The sequence below is a fragment of the Neovison vison genome, chromosome 11 (assembly GCF_020171115.1).
Source record: "Neovison vison isolate M4711 chromosome 11, ASM_NN_V1, whole genome shotgun sequence".
Classification (NCBI taxonomy): domain Eukaryota; kingdom Metazoa; phylum Chordata; class Mammalia; order Carnivora; family Mustelidae; genus Neogale; species Neogale vison.
The window spans coordinates 67,277,661-67,289,963 of NC_058101.1; the positions used below are offsets into that span (position 1 = coordinate 67,277,661).

A 12,303-nucleotide genomic window follows, 5' to 3' on the forward strand; every position below is an offset into this window, starting at 1 on the left:
AGCAAAGCAGCCAGGGGTCCTGGGACATCTTTGATGGGGTGATCAGAGCACAATGTGTGGGCACAGGGCTTACATTCAAGCCGAGCTGGGCTGGAATCCAGAGAGAAAACAAGGAATTGTCCTCATGGTCGCACGACACGAGTAGTTCAGCAAACAGGTTACTGTCTAAATATTCACTCTGTAAACACAGACTAGTGCCATGGACAGATCCTCATGGTAACGTCTACCACAAATAGTGTGCACATACAACACAAGGAGAATGAGAAAAAGTCAGTTTTGCAAGTTTATGCACAAGCCTAATTCAACATCTCCCTAACAATATCATATACTTAAAATAAAAACCAAATGGGTAATCGCTAATAACACCCACAACAAAAACAAGCAGACAGTGAGGCTCCTGGTCTTGCCACGGGCACAGACACTAGTCTGATGAAGTTTCTGGACCCCACCACCAGTTCTCAGGCAGCACAGACAGAAAGCCTATGCGGTGCTCCCTGGGCACACATGCCAAGGGGCCTGGACCCTGGACCTCGCTGCAGGGCTGACAGTTCAAGTTCCCAGAGAGATAAATTGTAAGGGAAAAAGGGGTGGGGTGGGGGCCTGCAGGTTAAAGAATTACAAGACACGTAGGGAAAAGAAAGGGTGGGAGTCACTGCTTCACAGTGACAGTCTCTGGGGTGATGAGGAAAGGTCTGGAAACAGACACTGGTGATAGCTGCTCAACACTGTGAATGTAATTAATCCCACTGAATTGTACAGTTAAATGTAGTTAAAATGGCAAGTTTCATGTTATATATATTTTATCACAATTTTCAAAAAATTAGTAATGTAATATACCAACAACCATCGATTTGTAGACTTTAAATGAGTGAACTGCAACGGTATGTAAATTGTATCTCAGCAAAGGTGTTTAAAAAAGGAGAAATAACTTCCCTAAACTAAGTCAGTTTCTTTACATGAGGTCCACCTCATGTAGATTATTTGTATTAAAAAAAACAAAACAAAACAAAACACAAAAGATACATCAAAAGAAAAAGCAGGCAAGCCTTGGAAAGGCATACTTCAGTAACAGGAGAATAAACAAAGAAGGAGTGGGGCTGCCGTGGCAGGCAATGCTGTGGTGGGAGGTCCCGTGGCCACTCTGGCAGAGGAGGAGTCTGTGCTTGGAGGCCGCACGCAGGAGGAACTGACTTCCTGGGGCCACGGTCAAGCTCGCAGCTGCACATGTGCTCAGTGCCATCTTTTCTATCTATATTTTACCTTAATAAAGTCAAACAAGCACAGGGCCAGAGACCAGGAGTCAATATGAAAATACTCCCAACTAGAGAGTCTATGTGCCACAGATACAATTCTTACTTTAGGGGCTGGTACTGGTATATAACTTCTCCCAAACCTTCTACAAGTTGTTCTGTGGGATCTGCACACTAGAAGCTCAGACCTGAATTACTGCTGGGTCTGACAAGGGAATCTGCCAGGGAACCTAAGGGAACTGTCCCTTCTGGCATCACCAGCTGCCGCTGGGAATGCTGTGCTTGCCTCCTCCCTAGCTCTGTCCCTGTCTCTATGTCCCTCGCTCCCTCACCTGTCCCCAAGAGCCCTCCTTCAGCCTGACCCCAGAATTAACATTCAAGATCAAAACGCTGCCAATCTTTTGGAGTCTGACCATCATTTGCACTGAGTGATTAAGAAACCCAGAACTAGGCACCTGGGCGGCTCAGTTGGTTAAGTGTTGGACTCCTGATTTCAGCTCGGGTCAGGATCTCAGGGGTGTAAGATCAAGCCCTGTGTCAGGCTCCACACTCAGTGCAGAGAGCTGAGGACTCTCTCCCTCTACCCCTCCCCCTCGTGTTCCCTCTCAAATCATCTAGAAAGGGAGGGAGAGAGAATGAAAGAAAGAAATTAATCTGGAACCAAGGCACAGCCAAGAATGGAGTATCAGGATACATTTCAGCTCCCTGTCACTCACCCCAAGTTGATGACAGGCCCATCAAACTAACTGGCTCACCAGCAAAAGAAAATACAAGGCCCTAGAATCTTGCTGTAAGAACCCCCACCTTCCCAAGATGCACGTTTTTGGTTGGCTGTCTCCCCCGCCCCCAATAAAAAGTGCCTTTGGTGGATGTAACTGGGGACAAAACCATGTTCTGCATTTCAAACTCAAGACCTGGAATACTTTCCTGACCCTTTCTTTGGTGGAGGTGAAAGCCGGGACACTCAAGTCTCCATGCCCCACCACGGAACATGCCAGATGCTTTCAGACTAGACATAGAGGGAAAGGGTGGACAGGGAACGGGCTGTGGGGAAGGGGTGCCGGGAGGGTCTGGGGCTAGACAGAGCACTGGCCACAGCCACACAACAGTGTGTTCTGGTCTCTTTCAGGGCTACTGCTTCTCTAGAGGGGAGGGTGTGAAGTGGGAAGAGTCATGACCCCTCAGATAAGATACAGGAAGACTAGGTTGATACAGGGGTTTCAAAAGAAATAAAGTGACCAGTCTAGAAGTAAACTACAATAATAATTTATTTACTTAGAAATAATTTCCCTTCTTTGTGAATTTGGTCCCAACAAACATCAGCACAGACACTTAAACAAAGATGAGCATGGTCTGTGTTGTTAGGAAGCGTCTTTGGCACAGGACCCTGACTCTACGCGGTAAGTCCATGGGAACAGAAGCACCATGTGGCAGAACTGTGGAAGCGGGTGCCTGACTCAGCAGCAACCACAGAACCAAGGAGCCTCATCCCAGTGGACTCACGCGGGGCCAACACCCTCCTACCGCGTGGCCTCCAGCTGCCAGCAGGGCAGATACCAAGTACTGTGCTTGGGACCACTCATCCTGGCGCACGTGCGGAAGCCCTGGGACACCCCACGCCATTGAGACACGGCCACACCACGAACAAAGGCACAGAGGGAATGCTAGAGACACACACATCCCTGGCCTCTGTGCCCAGGAGCCCTGTGGCACCATCAGGCCCCTTCTAGAGCCGTCCCCGTCCTCTGACACCCCCTCCCCGTCTCCCCTGAACACCCAAGTGCCACAGCCGTCTGGCCAAGCCTGAGTCTCTTCAAAGTAAAACTCTACGTTTACCACGGCCTTTCCTTATTCACAAGGAATGTGGGATGTTAAATCTCAGTGGCATTACTACTGAGTCTGTTATTTTGAAAGTTTAATTTAGTACTCCTGGGATTCTGAGTTTCCGCCCAAGTGGTACTGTTCCCTGAGCAAGAACGTCCACACCGCAATGGTGTTCCAACACACACCCACTACAACACAGGGAGAAGGACTGTGCTGTCACACCATGGAGACATACGCAGACAAAGACCAGATACCTGATCTGTGACACCAGTGCTGGCAAGTTGCTCTGAAGAAGTGGCTCCGAAAAGACCAAATTTTCAAATAGATGCTTATTATGCAGTTCCCATGTCACCTGGAACTTTTTCAAGTGTTCATTTTCCTAGTTAAAAAGATAAATAAATAAATGGAAGATATACTGAATTGATGAAGACTAAAACTCCCCAGAAGGATCTGCCCCCTCCAGCCCTCTTTGCAGGCCCATTCCGCAGCACATGGAGAACCCTGAGGCACACTTCTGGCCACACACACACACGACCCCATTCTCCTCCCTTCTAAGACCCTCACACAGAAAAAGGGGGTAAGATGCACACAAATACACGACAGAGAGAGAGAAACAAATGCACGTATTTGACAGTCATTCCTTACACTGTGCTTCCAAAATGCACTGAAAGCCCTACTCTTCAAACAATTTAAATGCACGCAAATCCTCTGATGTCGAAGGGCAATCATTTTCTTGCCTATCTTGAGAAATCTGCCATTCTGGTGTACGCAAATAACTTCTCCACTAGTGCTATGCCATGGAAGGTCAGGTGTTTCCTCTCCCTAATACACAAAGGCAAACTCAGCAGTTACTTTAAATAGCTTTTAAACATTTGGGAGCGTCCTGGCCATTAGAGAGAGTGATACCAAAAGAAACATCCATCTGCCCTCAACACAAGGTGACCAGGACAGAGAGGGTGCCTTTCCTGAGCATAGATCTCCCAACAAGCATATGCATGTGGGACTCCATGTGTCCACCCGTAAGCTACGTGATGCTGTAGGGCTCCGTGTGTTTCAGTCATCACACATCCTTCATACATGTTCCTTCCCTAACTCACTGACAACTGGAGGAACTGCTTAACATGATATAGCGATACTCCATGAAATGGGCTACTCATGGTGATGCCTTCTACAACTTAGCCATAGTGAATTGACATGACCACACCTGCAGGTGTTAGTAAACAGTCTACACATGAAGAGCCCACTGTTTGCCCAGTAACTGGCTGGCATGGGGGCTGAGAGAACGAGTCAAAGTGAGCATTTCCTGTTCCTGAGCACAGCCAGGGAGACAGAGCTCAGGGCATACTGGCGGCACCACTCTGGCACAAACAGATGCCAGCTCTGCCACCTGCCAGCCCCTGCTCATGGCCTGCAGACAGACGGGGCCCTGCAAGGAACCTGGACACCTGCACAGACCCTCAAACCCTCTGTTCTGCCTGTGTTTCCAGAGCTTGCTCCCACTGCCCCAGGTGTGCACTTCCGCACCCTGCAGTGCCACTACTCTGTATGGGACAGCTGGCCGAGGAGCTGATAAACTCCGCCCAATCTCTGGAATGAGAACCTTGCCGAAGAAGGTACCAAGGACGTGGCCACAGATGACATGTCAACCACACTACGTGTCACAGACGTCAGCAGAGACCACTCTGTGCAGGCACTGGGCCAGGTACAGGGTCACAAAGATGAAGCCGGCAGGCCCCTGCTCTCTAGGAGTCACCAGGGGACAGAGGAGTAGGCAGTGATCCGATTTATGGTTTGTCTCTACAACAACGAACAAGCAGGAGCGAAGGCAGCAGCCAGACCAGGCCCCTGGCCAGCTGAGGAAGGTTCTGGGGAGGGCACTCAGGAGAGCTCAGTACTTGCTGGGCTTCCCCCATAAACCTCCACAGCTGCATGCGTGGTCCTTGCCTGCCTGCCTGCCTACTTGCGGGGGTGGGACACAGCTCTGGCTTTTGGGGGTCATGTTACTACAGGTACCTGGGTGAAGGCTGACTTAGTAAGATGTTTGGCATTTTTCATGAAATCTATAATCATACTTCCAAATGAGGCAAGCAAAAGAAACAGCACGACCCAAACTCATTTCCCAGCTCAGAGTCAACTTGGGAAAACAACGTGTGCTAGCAACAGTGCTTCCTGCAGGCCAGGCATGGTTCTTAGTGCTCACAAGGGTCATTTCAGTAGCGCCCTCGACAACCCTATTCTGAGTGCTGCCAGGCCCCATTCACAGGCCAGAGACAGCCTACAGAGGCTGAGCGATGGGCCTGGAGCTGGGGGGAGGAAGTCTGCGGGCTGCTGGGGGTGGGGGGGCTGTGCAGGAGCGCAGCCAAGACTCAGCACCACCTGAGCTAGAAGCACAGAGAACAAGCTCGCCAGTGACTCAAACTCAGGCTTTTCCACCCAAACTAGTTTTCCTTCTTACACTCAACTGCAAAAAAGTTTTTGGGGTCTGGAAGGAAAATGAGGCGGTGTTCAGAATCAAGCTGTGTAACAGACCTCAAGAACTACCAGGCTGTCCTTAAGGATGGAAATTCAGATTTCATGATTACTACAGCCCTGGCACAGCATTTCCCAGACGGTGGGAAGCACAACCTATGTGCAGGCTCCTTCTATTTTAATATTTAAAATAAAATCTTAAAACATGAAGCTATCATCTTGTTTGATCCCCAGGGCAGTGTAGAATATACCCACAAGTGCATTTCCCACGAAAATAATGTTTTTAAAAATACCCTTCTATGTCTAAATGTCCTCCCTGGGTTCTGCAGAATCAGAAAAACGGGATGTTTTTTTCCAGAGAAGCCAGTTGAGAAGGCAGAGAATTAGCCGGCAGGGTTTGTGCAGCAAGCCAATGTGCTGCTTTAAGAAAAACAAGCCAATGTGCTGCTTTAAGAAAAACAATTTGTGGCCAATCATAAAATCTGAGCTTTCATGCAACAATCTGCATTTTGGGAAAACTTGAATCTGTCACTGTGGCCTTGAAGCTTCTCCGTTCTGATGAGGATCAGTGGTGATAGCTACAAAGGTCATTTTTTACACTGAACACCATCAGGCAGATGGGCACTAAATTACTCGGTGAGTTCATGTATTTCCAATGACCAAAATATGATGTTGGAAAACCACGTGTGGGCAGACCCATTCTGAGCATCGGCTCCAGCACTGGTTCTGATATAAGAGGCATGCTCAGAGACCCTACACCACACCTAACCATTAAGAAGCCCTCAGGCAGGGCACCTGGGTGGCGCAGTGGGTTAAGCCTCTGCCTTCAGCTCAGGTCATGATCTCAGGGTCTTGGGATCGAGCCCCCATTGGGCTCTCTGCTCATCGGCGAGCCTGCTTCCTCCCCTCTCTGCCTGCCTCTCTGCCTACTTGTGATCTCTGTCTGTCAAATAAATAAATAAAATCTTTAAAAAAAAAAAAAAAGCCCTCAGGCAGGGCACCTGGGTGGTGCAGTGGGTTAAGCCTCTGCCTTCAGCTCAGGTCATGGTCTCGGGGTCCTGGGATCGAGCCCCACATCAGGCTCTCTGCTCAGCAGGGAGCCTGTTTTCCCCTCTCTCTGCCTGCTCTCTGCCTACTAGGAATCTGTCAAATAAATAAATAAAATCTTAAAAAAAAAAAAAAAAAAGCAGCCCTCGGGCTCAAGTGTACTCCTGATGAATGGCTGGAAAGGCTATTAAGATATTCCTCCCTTTGCCAAATACAGATCTGCGTGAGGGAGAATTTTCTTCAATTAACTTCAGCCAAAGCAACCTATGACAACAGTGTGAATGCAGAAGCAGCTACGAGAATCAACATGTCCTCTATTGAGCCAAAAACTAAGGAGATCTGCAAAAATGTAAAGGAAGCCCCTCTTCTTACTAAATATGTTTTGGAAAATAATTCTTTTTGGGGGTACCTGGGTGGCTCAGCCGATGAAACGTCTGCCTTTGGCTTAGGGCATGATCACAGGATCCTGGGATTGAGCCCCGCATCGGGAGTTTTCACATCCCACCAACAGCACTTGTTGAAACCACAAACGTAGGTGGCAGCTGGCTTATAATGACAAAATTTCTTGGAGGCTATACTTCGCCTCCGCCCTCCCCAAGATCACAACAGGCACATGCCCTTGCCATCCCTCCAGGGCCTCTCCTTCACTCTCACACAAGGAGGTAGCCATCTGTGGGCCCAGCACTGTGTGTCGATGCCACCCAGGGTGGGACCGAGGCAGTATCTCCCATCTCCCAGGTTTAGAAGTTCCTGGAGTGAATGCTGGCTTTGGGGCACACAAATTTCTCAGGATTCCAGCTTTTAGTTTGTTTTTCACCCCTAAGTCTTCTTGCCTTTCCTGCCACCTCAGCAATGTGCTGTAAAAGCTTTTATCTAGTTTCAGTTTATGTGATCCAGTAATTCTGTTATTTCCCATGAAGGAAGAAGGATTTCAGGGTGTCACATCTGCTGTACCACTGGAAACCAAAGTGAGTACCTCTATGTATAATGAAAGTGACATTAATCACTGAGCAAACAACCATATTTTGTTCTTAGTATTTACGAGTTTTTTCCAAACCCAAGAAAGTATTCCTATGTAAATTGTTAGGCATTTGCTCCAACTAGCAGGGCTGAAATAAATTTCTGTTTGTTTCAAAAATCGCGCTCCACGCTAACTGCCTGAGGGGGGCCTGGGCGGAAGCGCCACCTGGGGCAGAGCTGTGCTTTGTACTGCTTGGCACAAGGTTCGGGCAGCTGGGAGACGCTCTTCACCTTGGCGGCCTCCTCTCCCGGTGGACTCAGGAAGGTCCGAGGATGCGGTCCTAGAGGAGGTGGCACTGGATGTGAACTTCTTTTTTTTTTTTTTTAATTTTATTTATTTATTTGAAGAGAGAGATCACAAGTAGGCAGAGAGGCAGGCAGAGAGAGAGAGGAGGAAGCAGGCTCCCTGCTAAGCAGAGAGCCCCATGCGGGACTCAATCCTAGGATCCTGAGATCATGACCTGAGCCGAAGGCAGCGGCCTAACCCATTGAGCCACCCACGCGCCCTGGATGTGAACTTCTGAAGAGCAGGTACTTTCAGTAAGTTGAGGCAGAAGAGGGAGAGCTGCGTGCAATGTGACATTTGGGAGTGAAGCACTGGAGGCCTGCTGGGCCCTGCTCCAGGCACCGGCATGCCATTACAGATTCTCACGACGCAGAGACAGCCGTCCCTCCTGACTCAGGCTCCTTTCCTCACATCGCGTGCTTTCCTCCAGGCTGTCAAGATTCACCGGCACAGCATGGTCTACTGCAGGGATGCCCGAGGAGGCCCTTGAAGCCCACCCCCGCTGAATTTACCTGCAAAACTGTGTGTCTGTAAATTTTCCTGGCAAGAAGATCTATCAATTTTAGAATCACAAACACCATGCATTTAAAATCTTAGGAACTACTGGTGCTGTATTTGTTTCAAAATGTAGTTTTACCAGGAAGAAAGTACCCAAACCCAGTCAAGTATTATTTAATAACTAAACTGAGGTAATGGCAAACAAATCCACAGACTATCACCAAATCGGTATTTCTCTAACAGTCTGGAAGGCCTGAATGACCGGTTTCTCAGGCAGCACAGCCTCCCTGCACCGGCAGCTGCACCGCTGACAGGGTAGACTGAAGCTTCTGATGCCCGGCCTGGCTGGTTTCTAGGAGCTGAGATTCTACCACATGCCTCCTTCCACCCATGTGTGCTAGGTTACCTTGTGAGGTGGTCAGAGACCACCTGCTTGGTGTAAGGGTAAGACACCCCTGCTTGTCTCTTTCATGAGGGCCACTGGGCAGGGATGGGGGTGGGCATGAGGGTGGGTTCTTATCGGACTCTGGGAACCCATCCCTAACCCAGGGCTGGACTGTGGAATCGACAACTGAAAGCCATAGGACCAGAAGCAAGTGCTCTCCACAGGAGTCATGCCCTGCGTGTCACACTGACAACAGAGATAACAGCTTAAGACAGAAACCATTTGTCTTTCTTCTCCCTCCTAACGTACACACTGGTCCTCACCTCACATCATCCCCATCTCTCGTTCCCTAGGCCTCAAGGTCTCCAAACTGTATTTCCATGATATGTTACCCGAACAACAATCCATGTGATACCTTCCTCCCACAGCACAGTCCAGAGAGAAGAGAGAGGGGAGAGGAAACAGGTTCTATTCTTGGTGCCTGAGCGCCACAAAAGAGGGGCTGGTGATGGCACACGAGGGCAACACACAAGCCTTCCCACGACCTCATCCGAGCACAGTGGTCTTCTCAAGTTCTTCCCCACAGAACCAGAGGAAGGCAGCCTTCGCTCTTACCAGCGTGCCCAGGAAGGTGCTGATCGTGCGTGCCGCCTGGCAGAGGGCACCGTACTCCTCGAGGAGGAGAGAGATGAACTGGTGAGCCTGCGGAGGGCCCTGCAGGGCGGACGGCGCCTTCACCTTGGACGCCGCCGACAGCTGCCGGAGCAGTCGGACCTTCATCTCCAGCACATACTCTCTGGCTTGTTGTTCCAGCCGCTGGTACAGCTGGTAAGGGTCCCTCTCGCAGAGCCTGCATGGAGAAGAGATAGTCACCGCTCACCCGTGACCCGCCCACACACGGCCCTCCACAGAACTGCCATCAGCGAGCTGAGCTGCGATCAGCGCCCACCCGGCCATGGCTACAACCACCATCTTCTCAATATCCCGTGAGAGGTGCCTTCACCTCACTCACCACAAAGGAGCACTGGCACAGACAGCATCGAGTCAAAAAGCCATCAGCTAAGAGCCCAAAAATCCCAGCATTTACTCAAAACTTACTCTGCACTAGCACTGTGTCTCCCACGTACCGACCCAGTTAATCACCAAGTTCATCACTCAGCTGAACGGCGCAGCCCGCCTGGGTGGAAGGCAGGGAGCTCACACAACCAGCAGGTGGCAGAGTGCACATAGTGGCGCCTCCTCTCAGGAGCCCTAAGACAACTCATTGTCCACGCCCACATGCTGGGCAAAAGCAACCATCCAAGCAGAGGTGACACCTGGCTTGGGGGACTCTAGAGCCGACTGCTCTGTCCTTTTTCCAAGGAATTCAGTATATAACGCAATTGGGCTTGCATTATTTTTATAATCAGAGGAAACTATAGAAACAATGTCTCTTTTAAAGCTATCCCACAGACACACACACACACACAAAATGAGAATGTATAAAATAAAACCCCTAAACTGAAGAGAATTAATTAAATTTAAAATTTTAATTTAAAAATTAATTTAAAAATTAAATTTAAAAATAAAAAAATAATTAAAAATTAATAAGTACCTTTCTACCAAGCCACAGTAGCAGTTAACATTTTTATGAATTTCTTCCCTAATTTGGAGATAACCTACTAAAGCAGCTGCTTCTCCCGAATGCACAATTCTGAGGGGTCTGCAGACGGAAGCCCAGGACCGCTGGGCTGACAACAGTATCTGTCTGCGAGCTGCCACCAGGAGGGAGCTCTTGAGGCCAGCACTTTATCAGACACAAGTTGTAAAACATATCAAGCCACAGGTCCTGGATTTTACACAACGGATCATTTTACCTTCTGGGCACCACTTTTGGTCAAAAAGAGAAGAATGTAAGTTGCCCTCTATTCCAGTTTTAAATTAGTGCACCACCTAAGTTATAAAGACAAGAGGCAAGTAAAACCCAGCAATGGAGCACGGGAAGCCTTGCACAAAATGTGGCTAGAGAAATAATAAAAACTGATGGGATTCCCACTGGGGTTAGCACACTTCAGAAAGACATACTAGTTAAGCGTAGCAACCACAATTTTAATTACCAGTACAACTGTCCTACAAAGTAGACTGTTAAAGGAATGCCCCAGAAGGCTCAAATGACAGAGGGACAATCAAACTTACAGCAGACTGGATGCCTCTTAGTGAGGTGAATTAAACATCCATTTTACTTTATTTCTTTGTCCATTTCAGTACCTTTGAAATTCAACAAAATGCGGTCCTCCTGCAAATAGATTTTTTAAAAAGCCATATGACCAGGAGGCAGGACTATGCCAAAGTCACTGAGGCGTAGTGACTTTGAGGCGGCTCATCCACATACACAGCCAACAAACACCAGTGTATGTGCTGAAGGTTACTCTACAGTGGCTTGGCTGCAGCACTGAAGAAGCCAAGGAAATAAACTCTGCCCTCACGACGCCGATGGCCCATGCATACAGGTGATGGGATTCTGGGTAATGGTAGGAAATAATGAAAAAGGCGGCAAGGGAAAAACAGCGATGGCAGAGAGGCGCCTGGGGTCTTACACAGGGTAGCCTCTTTGAGAAAGTGACTCTGAAAAGTAATGTGAACACCGGAAAGGAGAAAAAAAAATCCTGAGAAAGAAGAACACGGCAAACAGAAAGAAGAATAAATGCAAAGGCCCTGTGGCAGGAGTGAGTGTGGCCAGCAGAGGAAGGACAGGAACCAGCACAGCTGGGATGTAGTGAAGAACGGTGTGAGGGCAGCACAGAGCAGGACCATGTAGGACACCAAGGGCCACAGAGAGGAGGAAAGGATTATGACCACCAGCTGTACAGACTCCCAGAAGTGGGATTCACGAACACTCCTCTCTTGATGAGTATCGCCATGTAAACCACAAAAGCAGCCATGCTCTTAGGACACAAGGGTGAGTACAGCAGATCTGACACAGACACACTTCCAGCTGGGGCTGTGACATTTCCACATTCTTAACAGTGTATATCACTATCAGGGCAATGCCGTTTTCCAAACCTCAGCAATTCCCATTACCGGCTTTACACTCTCTGCCATAACCTCGCCCACCGGTACTAGCACTTGCCAAGTGTCTTCCTCCAGCCACCTCTCCTTTGACTTCGGCTGCTTCCTAAGCACTGGTAGTCTAGGACGTCATGTGTCTGAATGGCAGGCCCTATGTTTTTCCCTCATACTCACTAGGAAACCTAACTCCTAGAAGTGGCACAACCACCCAGATCCATCTCCTGTAGTGCAAGGCGTTGAGCCCTGAACACACTGGCCGCGTTCCTCCACAAGTTCACAGAACCCACAGCCATACACTGCTCCTCACTCCAGGATAACCTGTGCTGCACAGCGAATAAGTCTGCAGAGCCCCCTTCAAAATGTGGGAAACACAAAGCAAGAGGAGAAACGATCCATGAACTGCCTTGCTCAAATTGATCCCTTTTACCTGGAACATTTCAAAGAAGAGAAAAAAGACCCTACAGACTATAAGGAAG

General features: G+C 48.9%; 1 protein-coding gene across 3 annotated transcripts in view; it reads right to left on the reverse strand.

Moving 5' to 3' along the window:
* Positions 1 to 12,303, reverse strand: part of FAM193A (family with sequence similarity 193 member A) — a 165,823-nt gene that overhangs the window by 60,662 nt on the left and 92,858 nt on the right. For all 3 annotated transcript variants that reach the window (XM_044267911.1, XM_044267910.1, XM_044267909.1), the window contains exons 5-6: positions 9,395 to 9,629; positions 3,329 to 3,453 (exon numbers count right to left, since the gene is read on the reverse strand). In XM_044267911.1, coding sequence (XP_044123846.1) covers positions 3,329 to 3,453; positions 9,395 to 9,629 — 360 coding nt within the window. The remainder of the gene's footprint in view (positions 1 to 3,328; positions 3,454 to 9,394; positions 9,630 to 12,303) is intronic.